The following is an 18,106-nucleotide window of genomic DNA, read 5'->3' on the forward strand; positions in this document are numbered from 1 at the left end:
TTTAAAATAAAAATTGAATATTGAAAGAATATTGAAAATCGCTAAGCAGTTTAAGGGTACACACTTTTTGTAGTGTAGTGAACAAATACTGGAGACTGTACACACGAGAAATGAGTCACCTTCTATGTATTTATACTATAATGTTGGTCTCAATGTACTGTAGATATATACAAGATTGTCAACCTCCTCAGCTCATGTCCCTGATCCGGAACACACAGGTCAAGTCAGTATCTACAACTTAACTATTTATAGTTTTTAATAGTGGTCATCTCTGTAGGCCAATTTCTATGTATATACACCAGTTCAATTTGAAACTCATCGTTCACCCCTGAATTTTGCAAATGGACTGGTCTAGCCTTTGATTTAGAAGAGCTTAAATGTGTCTTTAGGGTTGAATGAGTTAAGTCAAACCTGTATTTAACTGAATTCTAAAATGTAGTGAGCTATCTACCCAAATACATCACCTGTCCTGTATGCATAGAAAAGGACCTATTGAATTTCTGGAAACTTATATTAGTGGGCCCAATGTTTTTAGCAACATAGATGAAACATTTTGGTTTCATTTGATTATTAGTTTAACATCTATTTACAACCAGGGTCATTTATTAAAGATGTGCCTTGTATTTAGAAGAAAACAAGTGTACCCAGAGAAAAAGCACCAACCAGCTGTCAGTACCTGACAACTGCATCACATGGGACTAGAACTCGCAATCCAGAGGTAGAGGGCTTGTGATGATATGTTGAGACATCTTTTTGAAAATACTCTGTTAACTAATTTACTATACGATCATTGATACTAAATATATAATATAATACTTAAGTCAGCAATTTTTAGTTTCCATTTGGGCATAATTGGTCAGAAATTGTAACTGGGATTTACATTATATCGAATTTCGGATATACCATGCACACTAAAGATCAGATTGATAGGGAACGGTTTAAAATAAATAAATTGATTGTCCAATAGTTGTTATATGAACCTTTTGTCTTCTTGATGGAAATGTATCTAAGAAGTTGAAAAATAAATCCTTGATCCTGGTAATTTAATGTAATTATGTAATGTAATTTTTCACAAGAAGACTAATAAATATATTTTTTCACCAGATATGTGCTCAAATGGTTGACAAAATCAAACAATTTCAGAGATATTTTGATTGATGCATTTACTTTGTGACAAATGAGAAACGTTGAGCTCTACATGAAAGTTTGACTTTTTGTATCGCACAGTGATATTATTTATACAGGTTTGCTGAATTTTTGATCTAAGTACAATCAAACTTGGTTTCAGAAGTTGAATTATAGCTATTTAATTATAGCTGAAAATATTAAATGTATTTATTTTTACAATAGAGTCATGAAAAATGTTGAAGTATAGGATTTCATATTAGTTTTACCTGAGTGATCATTTTCAGAGCCATTCTACCATGGTAACATGATGTATAAATATAGAATATTTTCATTATTTTTTGCATAAATTGTTGCATATTTCTGTTGACATATTTTTTGATACAGACTTAGGAAGCTGGGACTGAATTGTCTGACAATGGTGTTGAGTGCTTGCAATTCGAGCCATTGTTCATATTTTACTAATTTCTCTGTCAACTTCCTTGTTTAGCTTTATCTGCCAGTTGGTCACAGCTGTTTAAAAAGAAAAAAAACTAATTTTTGTAATGTATGGAGTAACAATTCAGCTATTCAGCGTGTTTTTTTCTCTCCATCCAATCATCATGGTGATTTCTATTTCAATTATTGCTGTAATTACGATTTGGTACCAGGAACATGGCAAGTCTGTCATAGTGCATGATTAACATCACATAAACACGACATCATTTATTGAAAGAAATTAATGTGCTACAATAAACGTATGTATTTTTATCCTGCAACTGCCCCACATACTGTCTGATAATGACTGATAATCGAAAACCAATAGACACAATGTCATAATCAGAAACTAATACACGCAATGTCATAATAAAAAATCAATACACACAATGTCATAATCAGAAATTGATACACACAATGTCATAATCAGAAACAAATATACACAATGCTATAATAAGAAACCAATACCCACCATGTCATAATCAGAAACCAATACACACAATGTCATAATCAGAAACCAATACACACAATGTCATAATCAGAAACCAATACACACAATGTCATAATCAGAAACCAATACACACAATGTCATAATCAGAAACCAATACACATAATGTCATAATCAGAAACCAATACACACAATACACACAATGTCATAATCAGAAACCAATACACACAATGTCATAATCAGAAACCAATACACACAATGTCATAATCAGAAACCAATACACACAATGTCATAATCAGAAACCAATACACACAATGTCATAATCAGAAACCAATATGTACACAATGTCATAATCAGAAACCAATACACACAATGTCATAATCAGAAACCAATACACACAATGTCATAATCAGAAACCAATACACAAAACACAATGTCATAATCAGAACCAATAAATATACACACAATGTCATAATCAGAAACCAATACACACAATGTCATAATCAGAAACCAATACACACACAATGTCATAATCAGAAACAATACACACAATGTCATAATCAGAAACCAATACACACAATGTCATAATCAGAAACCAATACACACAATGTCATAATCAGAAACCAATACACACAATGTCATAATCAGAAACCAATACACACAATGTCATAATCAGAAACCAATAACCAATGTCATAATCAGAAACCAATACACACAATGTCATAATCAGAAACCAATACACACAATGTCATAATCAGAAACCAATACACACAATGTCATAATCAGAAACCAATACACACAATGTCATAATCAGAAACCAATACACACAATGTCATAATCAGAAACCAATGCACACAATGTCATAATCAGAAACCAATACACACAATGTCATAATCAGAAACTAATACACACAATGTCATAATCAGAAACCAATACACACAATGTCATAATCAGAAACCAATAAAACACAATGCCATAATCAGAAACTAATAAAACACAATGTCATAATCAGAAACTAATACACACAATGTCATAATCAGAAACCAATACACACAATGTCATAATCAGAAACCAATACACACAATGTCATAATCAGAAACCAATACACACAATGTCATAATCAGAAACCAATACACACAATGTCATAATCAGAAACCAATACACACAATGTCATAATCAGAAACCAATACACACAATGTCATAATCAGAAACCAATACACACAATGTCATAATCAGAAACCAATACACACAATGTCATAATCAGAAACCAATACACACAATGTCATAATCAGAAACCAATATACACAATGTCATAATCAGAAACCAATACACACAATGTCATAATCAGAAACCAATACACACAATGTCATAATCAGAAACCAATATACACAATGTCATAATCAGAAACCAATACACACAATGTCATAATCAGAAACCAATACACACAATGTCATAATCAGAAACCAATACACACAATGTCATAATCAGAAACCAATACACACAATGTCATAATCAGAAACCAATACACACAATGTCATAATCAGAAACCAATACACACAATGTCATAATCAGAAACCAATACACACAATGTCATAATCAGAAACCAATACACACATGTCATAATCAGAAACCATAATCATAATCAGAAACCAATATACACAATGTCATAATCAGAAACCAATAAACACAATGTCATAATCAGAAAATCAATTACACACAATGTCATAATCAGAAACCAATACACACAATGTCATAATCAGAAACCAATACACACAATGTCATAATCAGAAAAAATACACACAATGCCATAATCAGAAACAATACACACAATGTCATAATCAGACCAACCAATACATAATCAAAACACAATGTCATAATCAGAAACCAATACACACAATGTCATAATCAGAAACCAAATACACAACAATGCCATATAAAAAAAAATACACACACAATGTCATAATCAGAAACCAATACACACAATGTCATAATCAGAAACCAATACACACAATGTCATAATCAGAAACCAATACACACAATGTCATAATCAGAAACCAATACACACAATGTCATAATCAGAAATCAATACACACAATGTCATAATCAGAAACCAATACACACAATGTCATAATCAGAAACCAATACACACAATGTCATAATCAGAAACCAATACACACAATGTCATAATCAGAAACCAATACACACAATGTCATAATCAGAAACCAATACACACAATGTCATAATCAGAAACCAATACACACAATGTCATAATCAGAAACCAATACACACAATGTCATAATCAGAAACAAATATACACAATGCTAAAATCAGAAACCAATATACACAATGTCATAATCAGAAACAATATACACAATGTCATAATCAGAAACCAATACACACAATGTCATAATCAGAAACCAATAAACACAATGTCATAATCAGAAACCAATACAACACAATGTCATAATCAGAAACCAATACACACAATGTCATAATCAGAAACCAATACACACAATGTCATAATCAGAAACCAATACACACAACATAATGAACCATAAAACAATGCATAATCAAAACAATATACACAATGCATAATCAGAAACCAATATACACAATGTCTATAATCAGAAAACAATACACACAATGTCATAATCAGAAACCAATATACACACAATGTCATAATCAGAAACAATGCAACAATGTCATTATAGAAAGCAATACACACAATGTCATAATCAGAATCCAATACACACAATGTCATATTCAGAAACAATACAACAATGTCATAATCAGAAACAAAACAATACACATGTCATAATCAGAAACAATACACACAATGTCAATCGAAACTAATACATACAATGTCATAATCAGAAACCAATACACACAATGTCATAATCAGAAACAAATATACACAATGCTAAAATCAGAAACCAATATACACAATGCTATAATCAGAAACTAATACACCAATGTCATAATCAGAAACCAATACACATAATGTCATAATCATATATCAATGCACATAATGTCATAATTAGAAAGCAATACACACAATGTCATAATAAGAAACTAATACACACATTCATAATCAAACCAATACACACAATGTCATAATCAGACACCAATACACACCATGTCATAATCAGAAACTGATACACCAAGTGTCATAATCATGATCAGAATTCAGTGTTTGTCATCTGACAACGTCTCAACTGAATGACTTATAATTTGCAGCTGTCACTGTGATTCAGTCAATCAAATCAAAGGTATATATGATATGTTGATGTGAATCACTCACTCAAATCAAGCATGTATGATTTGAAGTTTGTAAATGTGAATCATTCGATCAAGTCAAATATGTTCTGTAGATGTGAATCATTCGATCAAATCAAAGACGTTTTGTAGATGTGAGTCAATTAATCAAATCAAATTTGTGTTGTAGATGTGAATCATTTGATCATATCAAATATGTTTTGTAGAAGTGAATCACTGGATCAAATCAAATACGTTTTGTAGATGCGAGTCAATTGATCAAAATGATACCTTTTGTAGATGTGAATCATTCGATCAAATCAGATATGTTCTGTATATGTGCATTATTCGATCAAATCAAATTCATTTTGTAGATGTGAATCAATTGATCAAAACGATACGTTTTGTAGATGTGAATCAATTGATCAAAACGATACGTTTTGTAGATGAGAATCGTTCGATCAAATCAAATTTATGTAGTAGATGTGAATCATGCGATCAAATCAAATTGGTGTTGTAGATGTGAATCATTCGATCAAATCAAATACCTTTTGTATATGTGAAACATTCAATTAAATAAATATATGGTTTGTAGATGTGAATCAACTGATCAAATCAAACATATTTTGTAGATGTGAATCACTGGATCAGATCAAATATATTTTGTAGATGTGAATCACTGGATCAGATCAAATATATTTTGTAGATGTGAATCACTGGATCAGATCAAGCCGAGTATTTTAATTCGTCTCTTTGACCCTCCAGGACTTTACATTCATTGGAGATTTTTACATTAATGTGCAGGCATTCTATAAGTGATAATAGTAGATAGGTAAAACAGAGTTCATACTAAGGTTACGGTGAGGTTAACTAGACCGGAAAAATTGTGAACAGTCGAGGGAATTACCGTAGATGGCTCTGCTATTTACAAACATCTATTAATATTGATAAATTATAGAATTAGTTGTCTGATCTTTTTATTTTTTTTGGGGGGGGGGGTTGAATGTCGCCTTATGATAATAATATGAAGATAAATAATGCTGGATCAGATGGTGTAATATACAAACTATTGAAACAAAAACTTTTTAAATGCTTAAGCCATTATGTAGGAGAGGATTCAAAGTTTAATTTCAAACAATATTTTTTGGAGTCATTAACTGTCAATCTGCTTATTGATTAGATATGATAATGAACCTTGTGTGATGACACATTATCTAATAATTAATTCAAATAAAGAATAGAATTTTTATTTTTCAGTCTTTTACATTTCATTAATTGTCTTGGTTTTCAATTATGTTTGAATGGAATTTGTATCAAAATCTTGTTGTGCTCCTTAGGGAACCTTGCTTATGATCATGAACCTTCAAAATGACATGTACACTTAACATTTAAGTTTAGGAAAGTTCTATATACAATAGAACTAATAGGTCTATGATAACTTGATGGCTTCAGGCTTGTCTAGGTTTTCATTGACGTCAAAATCTGATAATGAATCAAAGACATGTAATCTAACATTAAAATACGGAAAGTTCTATATACAATGGAATTATAACTCAATGGCTTACATATCTTTGTCATTGTTTTCAGATTTCAGTGATGTCTAAATCTCTAAGAAAGTTCTATATATTTTGAGAGAGGATTATAGTTCCTCAATGGTTTACTTTTCTTGTCTTGGTTTTCAATGATGTCAAAATGTGATTGTCTATCAGAGACTTGTAATCTAACATTAAACTTTAGGAAAGTTTAATACATTAGGATTATGATTACTCAATAGTTTACTTCCTATCTTGTTCAAGTTTACAGTGATGTCTAAATTTGACTGTGTATCAATGACATGTAAATCTTACATTAAACTCAAGGAAAGTTCTATACACAATAGAATTATAATTACTCAATCGTTTACCTATCTTGTCTAGGATTTCAGTGACGTCTAAATCTAACAGTATACTGAAAACCTTGTCCTGGTAAACAGAACCTGTTACAGATAATATGTGTGTAATTAAGTCAGGGCACCTGTTGTCCAACACAAAGCAGCTAATGAACTGTTACTGGCTGTTGAAATGGGTCAGATCTCGTATATAGACTTTGTTATGTCACAGATTGTTATGTCATAGCCATAGACTCGTACACCAACATCAGTACTGTTTTTCACAAGCCAGAACTTATTTCTCTTACTCAGTCGTGAATTTTACAATTCAAATTGTAAAACAGGATATAAATGTGTGTAGGCCGTATGCCTATGAACAGCTGATACTCAAACCAAGGAATATGGTACTGTCAAAGATGTAGTTTGATGCAGACAATTTATGAAAATTAGACAGTGGACAAGAGTTTCATGATAGGATCAGATCGGATGTTGTAATTAACAGGATCAATTTGCAGACGATCAGCTGATTCTTGGTGGATCTATACACAAATGTTGGATTTCTGGATAATATCAAAGATGTAGAACTATTTATCATGTTTGTATTACCTGCGTCATTACTGTGAAATTAGCAAGTTTGTGGAGTACTCGTACAGTCAGATAGGTTAACTGTGACGTAGGCCAGTCCTTTCTCCGACGGCTTTACAGATACCAGCAAGGACACAGAGGAAGTGAGGCATCAAACCGAAATTTTGTTCCGATCTTATAGTATTGTTCCTGTATATCTAACGGGATGGACTGAACAGATAGGAAGTGAAGGATTGGCAGTTCAATTTATGATCACTGTATTATTTTGATTGTTTCAACATTCATGGAAATATATACAGTGAATATATATCGTCGTGCTATTCAAGGGAAGTGTGAGATTTTAATGTATAATTTATGAATGCAAATTGACGTCTAGTTTGCATCAGATAGTTGAACGTTAGGGCCTTAGGAACATCATGTAGAGTTGTGATATTTCCCCGTTATGAATATTACTAAAGAGCTATATTTGTAACCTACGTAATCTTCCAAAGGCTATACTGTGAGCGGTTCTGCCTGTCAGCTGATAAAAACAATACCTGTTCAGCACAGATTCAAGCTTGTACATACATTGTAAATTATTCAATTAGTGAAAGACCACTGTTCTATTGGAGCTTTCGGCGGTTTTTTTGGTGACGTCCAAATTTTACAATATTTTGTGGTCTTTGAAAGTTATTTTTTTTGTTTATAGGTGTACAAGGTGAAGATTTAGAGTTTTGTAGTTTTATGTATAATGCAGAGAAGTTGCAAAGCTTTGAATAGTTTTACAAAGTGAAGATTTGGAGTTTGATGGGTTTTGATGTAATATTTTGTTGTAATATTTTGACGAATGTTCTGCTGAGGTTGACAAATCCTCTGTAGGTGACTGTACATACTTGACCACTGGACATTACTGACCAGAGCCACAGCCTTAGGTGTAGGTGTCCTATGGTAGACTGATGGTAGATTGGTGTCACACATTATGATGATGGTTGACCGTCGGACATTATGACGTTTGTAATGTAAGGTTAGTCTACAACAATAAACATAATGTACGGGTCAATCTTGTTTATTATGGGATGTAGGCTGTTGTAGGGGTCAATCTTGTTTATTATGGGTTCTAGGCTCTTGTAGGGGTCAGTTTTGTTTATTATGGGATTTATGCTATTACAACATTCCTGGAATTTGTTTTTAGTACGACTTGACGTATTCTGAATGTAAACAGTGTGCTGTATTCTAGGACACTGAGATGTTGTTGTGACAATAGACAAATTAAAACTGGATACTGTTAAAGTTGTAGTATCACTCGATTGGATAGTTTGTTCCGTCTAGCATTGGAGTCAACTGTATGGATGTAAATTTGGTGACTACATTTATTAATATATCGTGGATGCATGTCCGGATAAAGTGACTTGCTTAATGACTTGTGGTGTTGGGATACAGATAAAATGTGAAGAAAAAGCTACAATCAACCGCTTGTATGTTCGTGGCTATTTTAAGTGACACTGATTTATATTGGACTTCACCTGTCGATGCACTTGACCGAATTCTTTTTGAAAGTTATTTGTAGCAAATTAAATGTCTGGCCATGTGTTGCCCACTGTTCATGGATGTGGTTATTATGATATTCGGACATTTTGATGTCTGATCCGACACAAGAATTCTGCCATTAACTCTCATCCTATACCAAGTGTCGGGACATTCTCACTTCCAGTTATAAGGTGAGAGACATTCTCACCTTCAAGGTGAGAGCATATATACCTGATCTGATCCAAGTCCTCAACCTGTTGGACATTTGACATATCCTTACGAGTTCTGAATGATTGGAGTTCGTATTCCAAATAAGCAGATATACTTTTGTTCAACTTTGGATACAGATGAATGGATGAACTAACAAGATGGAGGTATATATATACCTAGCGGGTAAATGTTTTTGTATGAGTAACAACATTTGACATGATGAAGGAATGAGCACATGACGAAGGGATGTTACATAGATCTGGAGAAACGTCTTTATGAACAGCTTGTACTGTTATACTGAAAAGATGACGGATTCCAATGTGTCGTATAACTCTGACAAAACTAAAAGTGAATCTCTATCTCAAACATTATCTTTTCATAATGACCAAGGGTTTGTGTCCAGAGAAAACTCTCCAATGTCTCCACAAGAGTTTCTGTGGCCTATTGATTCTGGTCGTCAGTTGTCTCCCCTCCCCCAGGAAATGTTATCTACATCCCCAGGGTATTGGACACTAAGTCACCAGGATCAGCCGTACCATCCTGAGCATACCTGGGCCCCCAGGGACTCAAGCCTGTCCCCACAGGATTATGTGTTTGTGTATTACTACTGTGGTTATCGTCGACAGTTGTCCGTTCAGGCCAACAATCGTGAGATGCCGTCTATTGTTGATCACAACCAGAATACAGTGTGAGTACCTGGTCTTAAACTATTTATCAGTTATGGCTTACACAGTACTGTCAAGTTATTTAGTTTTGTTTTATAATTGTAGCTGTCTTTGATGCCTGAGCTTTAAAGGCCCACTACCTTTCCGCAGCAAAATATAAAGATTTCTTAAAAACATTAATTACCTCAGAAAATATATACCGATGGCCTAAGATGAGGTTATGTACAACACCAAACATATGCAAGATTTCCTGTGTAATATATGATAACAATGGAGAGTCATTTCGCTGTTTTACCGTCTGCCGCAGTGATAGTCAACTACCGCGCGGTATTTAGGACGACAGGGGAAAACATAAGACGACCCGCGTTATGAAAATTAACATTTTATTTATTTTAATTAAATTGTTTAGGAGGTGATAATAAGTGTAGTATTAACGTTAAGTTAATAACTTTTGCCACTCGACAAAATTATTAATCTCGTTTTACATTCCCATTTTAAAAATCAAAAAACGTTTCGGAAAGGTAGTGGGCCTTTAAGAATGCCAATTTGTCCCTCTAATATCTATATTTATATATAATTGTGTATTTTATCACAGTTGAATGGCTTCATTTGTAATTCATTCAGTAGCGGTACTTGCCACATTCACCCCTAAAGACACATATAGACTCTTCTAACATCAAGGCTGGAACAGTTCATTACGAAATTTCAGGGGTGGATGAGTTAAGTACCCACACTTCTGCCCTAAATAACATTTATTGAAAAATATATTGTTAAAAATTTAGATGTAATGTACGGTTTACATTAATCATTTTGAGATAAATTTCATTTTGAAGGCATGACTCTACAATCTTTTTTGACTATAGTCAGCATTGATATAACCTCATGAATGTTAAAGTCACAAATTTTAAAAGATTGAATACTTTAATGGATCATTCACTTCACGAACTAACGACTACCTTTATAAGTGAAGGAAATAGTGCGTATCAAAAGTCATTTTAATGTATCTACCAATACAGTCTATTATTTGAAAAGCACTACTCAATGGAGAATGCAGTTTTTATGAATCTCTGAGATCTCTGATGTATAAAGGAAAAATCCACCGAAATATCAAGCTTAGATGCTTATAAAAGAGATATTCTAATTAAGGTGTATATTTATACTTTACAAACCTATCTGGTAGATGAATATAAAATTTGTTTGATTTTACTATGGTTTATATTTCACAGTTTCATAATTAAATTTTCCAAATTTTTAAACCCTTTCCTAATTTCCACGCTGAATTTAGTTGCAAGGGTTAATATAATGGAAAAATTTTAAGTAATTTTTTTTCAACCTTGGTCGAGGTCGGTTGATGTTAATTTTGAGCTGTCTGACCTCTGTTGTCAGTAGATACACCATGGTCGACCTGTCAAGTGTAAATGATGTGCTTTGATATGACTGAGGTATTTACCACAGGCACCAAACAATGACCTATTGTAGTACAGTATGTAAATAGATGCGAGTGACTGTGTGACTGGGGGTGTTAAATCGGGAGTGTAAGAGTTATGCCCCTTTATATAAGCATGTGAACATTTGCCTTCTGACTACAAAACAATATAGATATTGATTATATACCATTAATGATTCTGAACAATAGTATGAAAACAAAAGGAATATGATTAGATATTTTAAAATATTTTACAGACATTGTTCAGAGTACATAAACATATGCCGTTATTGGGGTTACAAATGAGTTTAAAATGCTTGTAATGTGCTATTAATTGCCATGGTCATAAAAGTGCCAGGTTTAGGAGATGGGTGAAAGCCAGAGAACCCTGAGAAAAATCACTGACCTACAGTCAGTACTCAGCAACTGTCCCATATGGGTTTCAAACCAGCATTTCATCTGAGAAACTAATGTTTATTCAATTTTCTGTAAGTCTTGGCAAAGCCACAATTTTGAATGTGTGAATTCATTGCATTAACTTGTGCAAAATTACTGTAGCGCTGAATTTAAAGTTTCAAAATAGGATTAACACTGTGCTTGGGATTTACATCTCATATCTTCTTGTGGTTATGTAATAAATCTTCAAAATAACTCTGAGCTGTAGAAATTTATTTTCTCTGTTACGTTGATATTTCTGGATGCGTTGTGCGTGTGTGTGTGTATATATACTACTTAAAATCATATACATAATTTTGTTCATTATGTTTAAGATTAAGAATATGCCTTTCAATGAATAGAGTAATACGTAACAATCCTGCAGCCTCACACCTTGGTGGAAGCAGGCAATTATATAACGAATGGTATTACATGATATGTACATAAATGCATCAAGGCCATAACCAAATTGTGGTCTTACAGATCTAGATCTATCAAAATTTCTTTATACTTTGTTTAGTTATCAGAGGATCTAGATCTAGATCAGACGAGATTCTATTTACAACCTTCTGTCATTGTATAAAGAGATTTGCTTAAATGCTTGAGACACTGAAAGCCGTCGGGTATGATATATGTGTCAATATTTAATAGTTTCATTTCCTGTTTCAAATTATTCTGTGTCCTGAACACGAACAGTATATAAAGGGACACAACTCTGGGACAAAATTGCTCAGCAGGTTTGAAGTGTCCAGTGATTTGATATTTTGTGAGTGGTCAGTTGACCTGAGATTTCATAGTTCGCTATTGTTCAGTGTAAGTATATAAAATGTCCAATGATTTGATGCCTGTTTTGTGACTGGTCAGTATATATAACTGATAATTTCCAGTGATTTGATATTTTGTGAGTGGTCAGTATATATAACTGGGAATTTCCAGTGATTTGATATTTTGTGAGTGGACCTGAGATTTCAGAGTTTGCTATTGTTCAGTGTATGTATATGTTGAAATGTCCAATGATGTGATTTTGTGACTGGTCAGTATATATAACTGGGAATTTCCAGTGATTTGATATTGTGTAAACAAACTAATACATGAAATTATATTATGGTGAATTATAGGGCAGTTGGAAGTTGCTATTTAACCAAATATATATTTCTGACATGTACTGAACTCTCAGTATAGACTCTGTAAAGATATGTATGAAGGTATATGTTATCTGATCTGAGTTTAGTCAGCTTGTCTAGTCTGTCATTCCGTGCTAATAAGTTTATCTGATTTTAACTCTCTTTGCTAATAAGTTTATCTGATTTTAACTCTCCGTGCTAATAAGTTTATCTGATTTTAACTCTCCGTGCTAATAAGTTTATCTGATTTTAACTCTCCGTGCTAATAAGTTTATCTGATTTTAACTCTCCGTGCTAATAAGTTTATCTGATTTTAACTCTCCGTGCTAATAAGTTTATCTGATTTTAACTCTCTTTGCTAATAAGTTTATCTGATTTTAACTCTCTTTGCTAATAAGTTTATCTGATTTTAACTCTCCGTGCTAATAAGTTTATCTGATTTTAACTCTCTTTGCTAATAAGTTTATCTGATTTTAACTCTCCGTGCTAATAAGTTTATCTGATTTTAACTCTCTTTGCTAATAAGTTTATCTGATTTTAACTCTCCGTGCTAATAAGTTTATCTGATTTTAACTCTCTTTGCTAATAAGTTTATCTGATTTTAACTCTCTTTGCTAATAAGTTTATCTGATTTTAACTCTCTTTGCTAATAAGTTTATCTGATTTTAACTCTCTTTGCTAATAAGTTTATCTGATTTTAACTCTCTTTGCTAATAAGTTTATCTGATTTTAACTCTCTTTGCTAATAAGTTTATCTGATTTTAACTCTCTTTGCTAATAAGTTTATCTGATTTTAACTCTCTTTGCTAATAAGTTTATCTGATTTTAACTCTCTTTGCTAATAAGTTTATCTGATTTTAACTCTCTTTGCTAATAAGTTTATCTGATTTTAACTCTCTTTGCTAATAAGTTTATCTGATTTTAACTCTCTTTGCTAATAAGTTTATCTGATTTTAACTCTCCGTGCTAATAAGTTTATCTGATTTTAACTCTCCGTGCTAATAAGTTTATCTGATTTTAACTCTCTTTGCTAATAAGTTTATCTGATTTTAACTCTCTTTGCTAATAAGTTTATCTGATTTTTAACTCTCTTTGCTAATAAGTTTATCTGATTTTAACTCTCTTTGCTAATAAGTTTATCTGATTTTAACTCTCATTGCTAATAAGTTTATCTGATTTTAACTCTCTTTGCTAATAAGTTTATCTGATTTTAACTCTCTTTGCTAATAAGTTTATCTGATTTTAACTCTCTTTGCTAATAAGTTTATCTGATTTTAACTCTCTTTGCTAATAAGTTTATCTGATTTTAACTCTCTTTGCTAATAAGTTTATCTGATTTTAACTCTCTTTGCTAATAAGTTTATCTGATTTTAACTCTCTTTGCTAATAAGTTTATCTGATTTTAACTCTCCGTGCTAATAAGTTTATCTGATTTTAACTCTCTTTGCTAATAAGTTTATCTGATTTTAACTCTCTTGCTAATAAGTTTATCTGATTTTAACTCTCTTTGCTAATAAGTTTATCTGATTTTAACTCTCTTTGCTAATAAGTTTATCTGATTTTAACTCTCTTTGCTAATAAGTTTATCTGATTTTAACTCTCTTTGCTAATAAGTTTATCTGATTTTAACTCTCTTTGCTAATAAGTTTATCTGATTTTAACTCTCTTTGCTAATAAGTTTATCTGATTTTAACTCTCTTTGCTAATAAGTTTATCTGATTTTAACTCTCTTTGCTAATAAGTTTATCTGATTTTAACTCTCTTTGCTAATAAGTTTATCTGATTTTAACTCTCTTTGCTAATAAGTTTATCTGATTTTAACTCTCTTTGCTAATAAGTTTATCTGATTTTAACTCTCTTTGCTAATAAGTTTATCTGATTTTAACTCTCTTTGCTAATAAGTTTATCTGATTTTAACTCTCTTTGCTAATAAGTTTATCTGATTTTAACTCTCTTTGCTAATAAGTTTATCTGATTTTAACTCTCTTTGCTAATAAGTTTATCTGATTTTAACTCTCTTTGCTAATAAGTTTATCTGATTTTAACTCTCTTTGCTAATAAGTTTATCTGATTTTAACTCTCTTTGCTAATAAGTTTATCTGATTTTAACTCTCTTTGCTAATAAGTTTATCTGATTTTAACTCTCTTTGCTAATAAGTTTATCTGATTTTAACTCTCTTTGCTAATAAGTTTATCTGATTTAACTCTCTTTGCTAATAAGTTTATCTGATTTTAACTCTCTTTGCTAATAAGTTTATCTGATTTTAACTCTCTTTGCTAATAAGTTTATCTGATTTTAACTCTCTTTGCTAATAAGTTTATCTGATTTTAACTCTCTTTGCTAATAAGTTTATCTGATTTAACTCTCTTTGCTAATAAGTTTATCTGATTTTAACTCTCTTTGCTAATAAGTTTATCTGATTTTAACTCTCTTTGCTAATAAAGATTTTATCTGATTTTAACTCTCTTTGCTAATAAGTTTATCTGATTTTAACTCTCTTTGCTAATAAGTTTATCTGATTTTAACTCTCTGCTAATAAGTTTATCTGATTTTAACTCTCTTTGCTAATAAGTTTATCTGATTTTAACTCTCTTTGCTAATAAGTTTATCTGATTTTAACTCTCTTTGCTAATAAGTTTATCTGATTTTAACTCTCTTTGCTAATAAGTTTATCTGATTTTAACTCTTTGCTAATAAGTTTATCTGATTTTAACTCTCTTTGCTAATAAGTTTATCTGATTTTAACTCTCTTTGCTAATAAGTTTATCTGATTTTAACTCTCTTTGCTAATAAGTTTATCTGATTTTAACTCTCTTTGCTAATAAGTTTATCTGATTTTAACTCTCTTTGCTAATAAGTTTATCTGATTTTAACTCTCTTTGCTAATAAGTTTATCTGATTTTAACTCTCTTTGCTAATAAGTTTTATCTGATTTTAACTCTCTTTGCTAATAAGTTTATCTGATTTTAACTCTCTTGCTAATAAGTTTATCTGATTTTAACTCTCTTTGCTAATAAGTTTATCTGATTTTAACTCTCTTTGCTAATAAGTTTATCTGATTTTAACTCTCTTTGCTAATAAGTTTATCTGATTTTAACTCTCTTGCTAATAAGTTTATCTGATTTTAACTCTCTTTGCTAATAAGTTTATCTGATTTTAACTCTCTTTGCTAATAAGTTTATCTGATTTTAACTCTCTTTGCTAATAAGTTTATCTGATTTTAACTCTCTTTGCTAATAAGTTTATCTGATTTTAACTCTCTTTGCTAATAAGTTTATCTGATTTTAACTCTCTTTGCTAATAAGTTTATCTGATTTTAACTCTCTTTGCTAATAAGTTTATCTGATTTTAACTCTCTTTGCTAATAAGTTTATCTGATTTTAACTCTCTTTGCTAATAAGTTTATCTGATTTTAACTCTCTTTGCTAATAAGTTTATCTGATTTTAACTCTCTTTGCTAATAAGTTTATCTGATTTTAACTCTCTTTGCTAATAAGTTTATCTGATTTTAACTCTCTTTGCTAATAAGTTTATCTGATTTTAACTCTCTTTGCTAATAAGTTTATCTGATTTTAACTCTCTTTGCTAATAAATTTATCTGATTTTAACTCTCCGTGCTAATAAGTTTATCTGATTTTACCTCATTCACCTCAGAAATTCCATAATGGCCTGGTCAAGTCCTTGATTTTAAAGTTTAAATGCATTTTCAGGGCTGAGGGAGTTTAGATGATGGACATAGTCTTTTCAGATGAAAGGGGAATAACTCTAACTTAAAACGTAAACCCAACTCAGAAAAAAGAGAGATAACTCATGTAGTCTTAGATTATGAACATCACACGACAATATATGATAAATGATTCAGATGTTTTGTTCTGAATATTCTTTTTCAATCAAAAATGTTTCTTTCATTATTATATCTGATTCTGATATTCTTCATCACTTGAAAGTGTTTCCCCACAAGTTTTGTTATATCTTATGATTTGTGATATATTTTAATGTTAAGCCTTGATTTGCCCCTCTAACAGAGTAATTTAAGGATGTGCCAGTTTCTTGAGATGGAGGAAAAGCTGGGATACCCAGAAAAAATCCATCAACCTACAGTTAGAATATAGAAACATCCCAAATCGGTTTTGAAGTGTTGTGTAGATATATAATTTTCTTCTTCCCCTGTTCATAGCCACACCTTCAACAATATTGACATGATCTTCAACATGATGAAGTAGGTCGACTATTAGGTAGATGTAGATATATATAAAGAAGGGAAACCATATCTACTGACCTGCTGGACATCACACTAGACTCTGAATTGGTTTGATTACTTTAACATTGTATTAACAGCAAAGGTCATTTAAAAACATGCCAGGTTTAGATGGTGAACAAAAACCAGAGTACCCACAGAAAAATCACCGAACTGCAGTCAGTACACGCCAATTGCAGGATTCAAACTTGTGACCCAGAGGTGGGGAGCTTGAGTTAAATGTCGGAACATCTTAACAACTCGACCACCACCGACCCTAATTTGGTTTAGTCTGGCTCATTTAAATAATTATAATGGTGGCAATATCAGCAACAACAAAACATTTGAGGTCATATTAAGGTCATACTAAGGTATTAACCCATCACCCCTAAGATTTCATAATGGACTGGTCTAGTCTTTGATTTAGAAGAGTCTAAATGTGTCTTCAGGGGTGAATGAATTAACCAAACTTAACACATTGTAACCACGCTAGGTAGTTGTATTAGTTGTACTAATCATTGAAATAAAATATTACTGATTGATATTTGATGCAGTGATGTTTTTGTGCAGTGTTCAAGCTAAAAATGCTGGGCGGAACAACCCCTACATGTGGATGAGGTAAGGATTTAGTGTGTGGTCCTACTAATGTGGTGTGCCCCCACCTATAACACCCTCCCCCCCCCCCCCCCAGTCCTCCTAACCCCCCCCCTCATCCTCTAACCCCCCTCTCTCCAGTCCTCTAACC

The 18,106-nt window shown here is 31.9% G+C and overlaps 1 protein-coding gene across 2 annotated transcripts in view; it reads left to right on the forward strand.

The window, feature by feature from the left end:
• Positions 1–18,106, forward strand: part of LOC138307262 (TSC22 domain family protein 4-like) — a 72,850-nt gene that overhangs the window by 10,844 nt on the left and 43,900 nt on the right. The window contains exon 2 of one of the 2 annotated variants that reach the window (XM_069247903.1): positions 17,932–17,979. The exons of the other annotated variant lie outside the window; for it this stretch is intronic. Within the exon in view, the coding sequence (XP_069104004.1) occupies positions 17,932–17,979 (48 nt within the window). The remainder of the gene's footprint in view (positions 1–17,931; positions 17,980–18,106) is intronic. 2 annotated transcript variants of the gene reach the window in all.

Source organism: Argopecten irradians, chromosome 14 (assembly GCF_041381155.1).
Source record: "Argopecten irradians isolate NY chromosome 14, Ai_NY, whole genome shotgun sequence".
NCBI classification, from domain to species: Eukaryota; Metazoa; Mollusca; class Bivalvia; order Pectinida; family Pectinidae; genus Argopecten; species Argopecten irradians.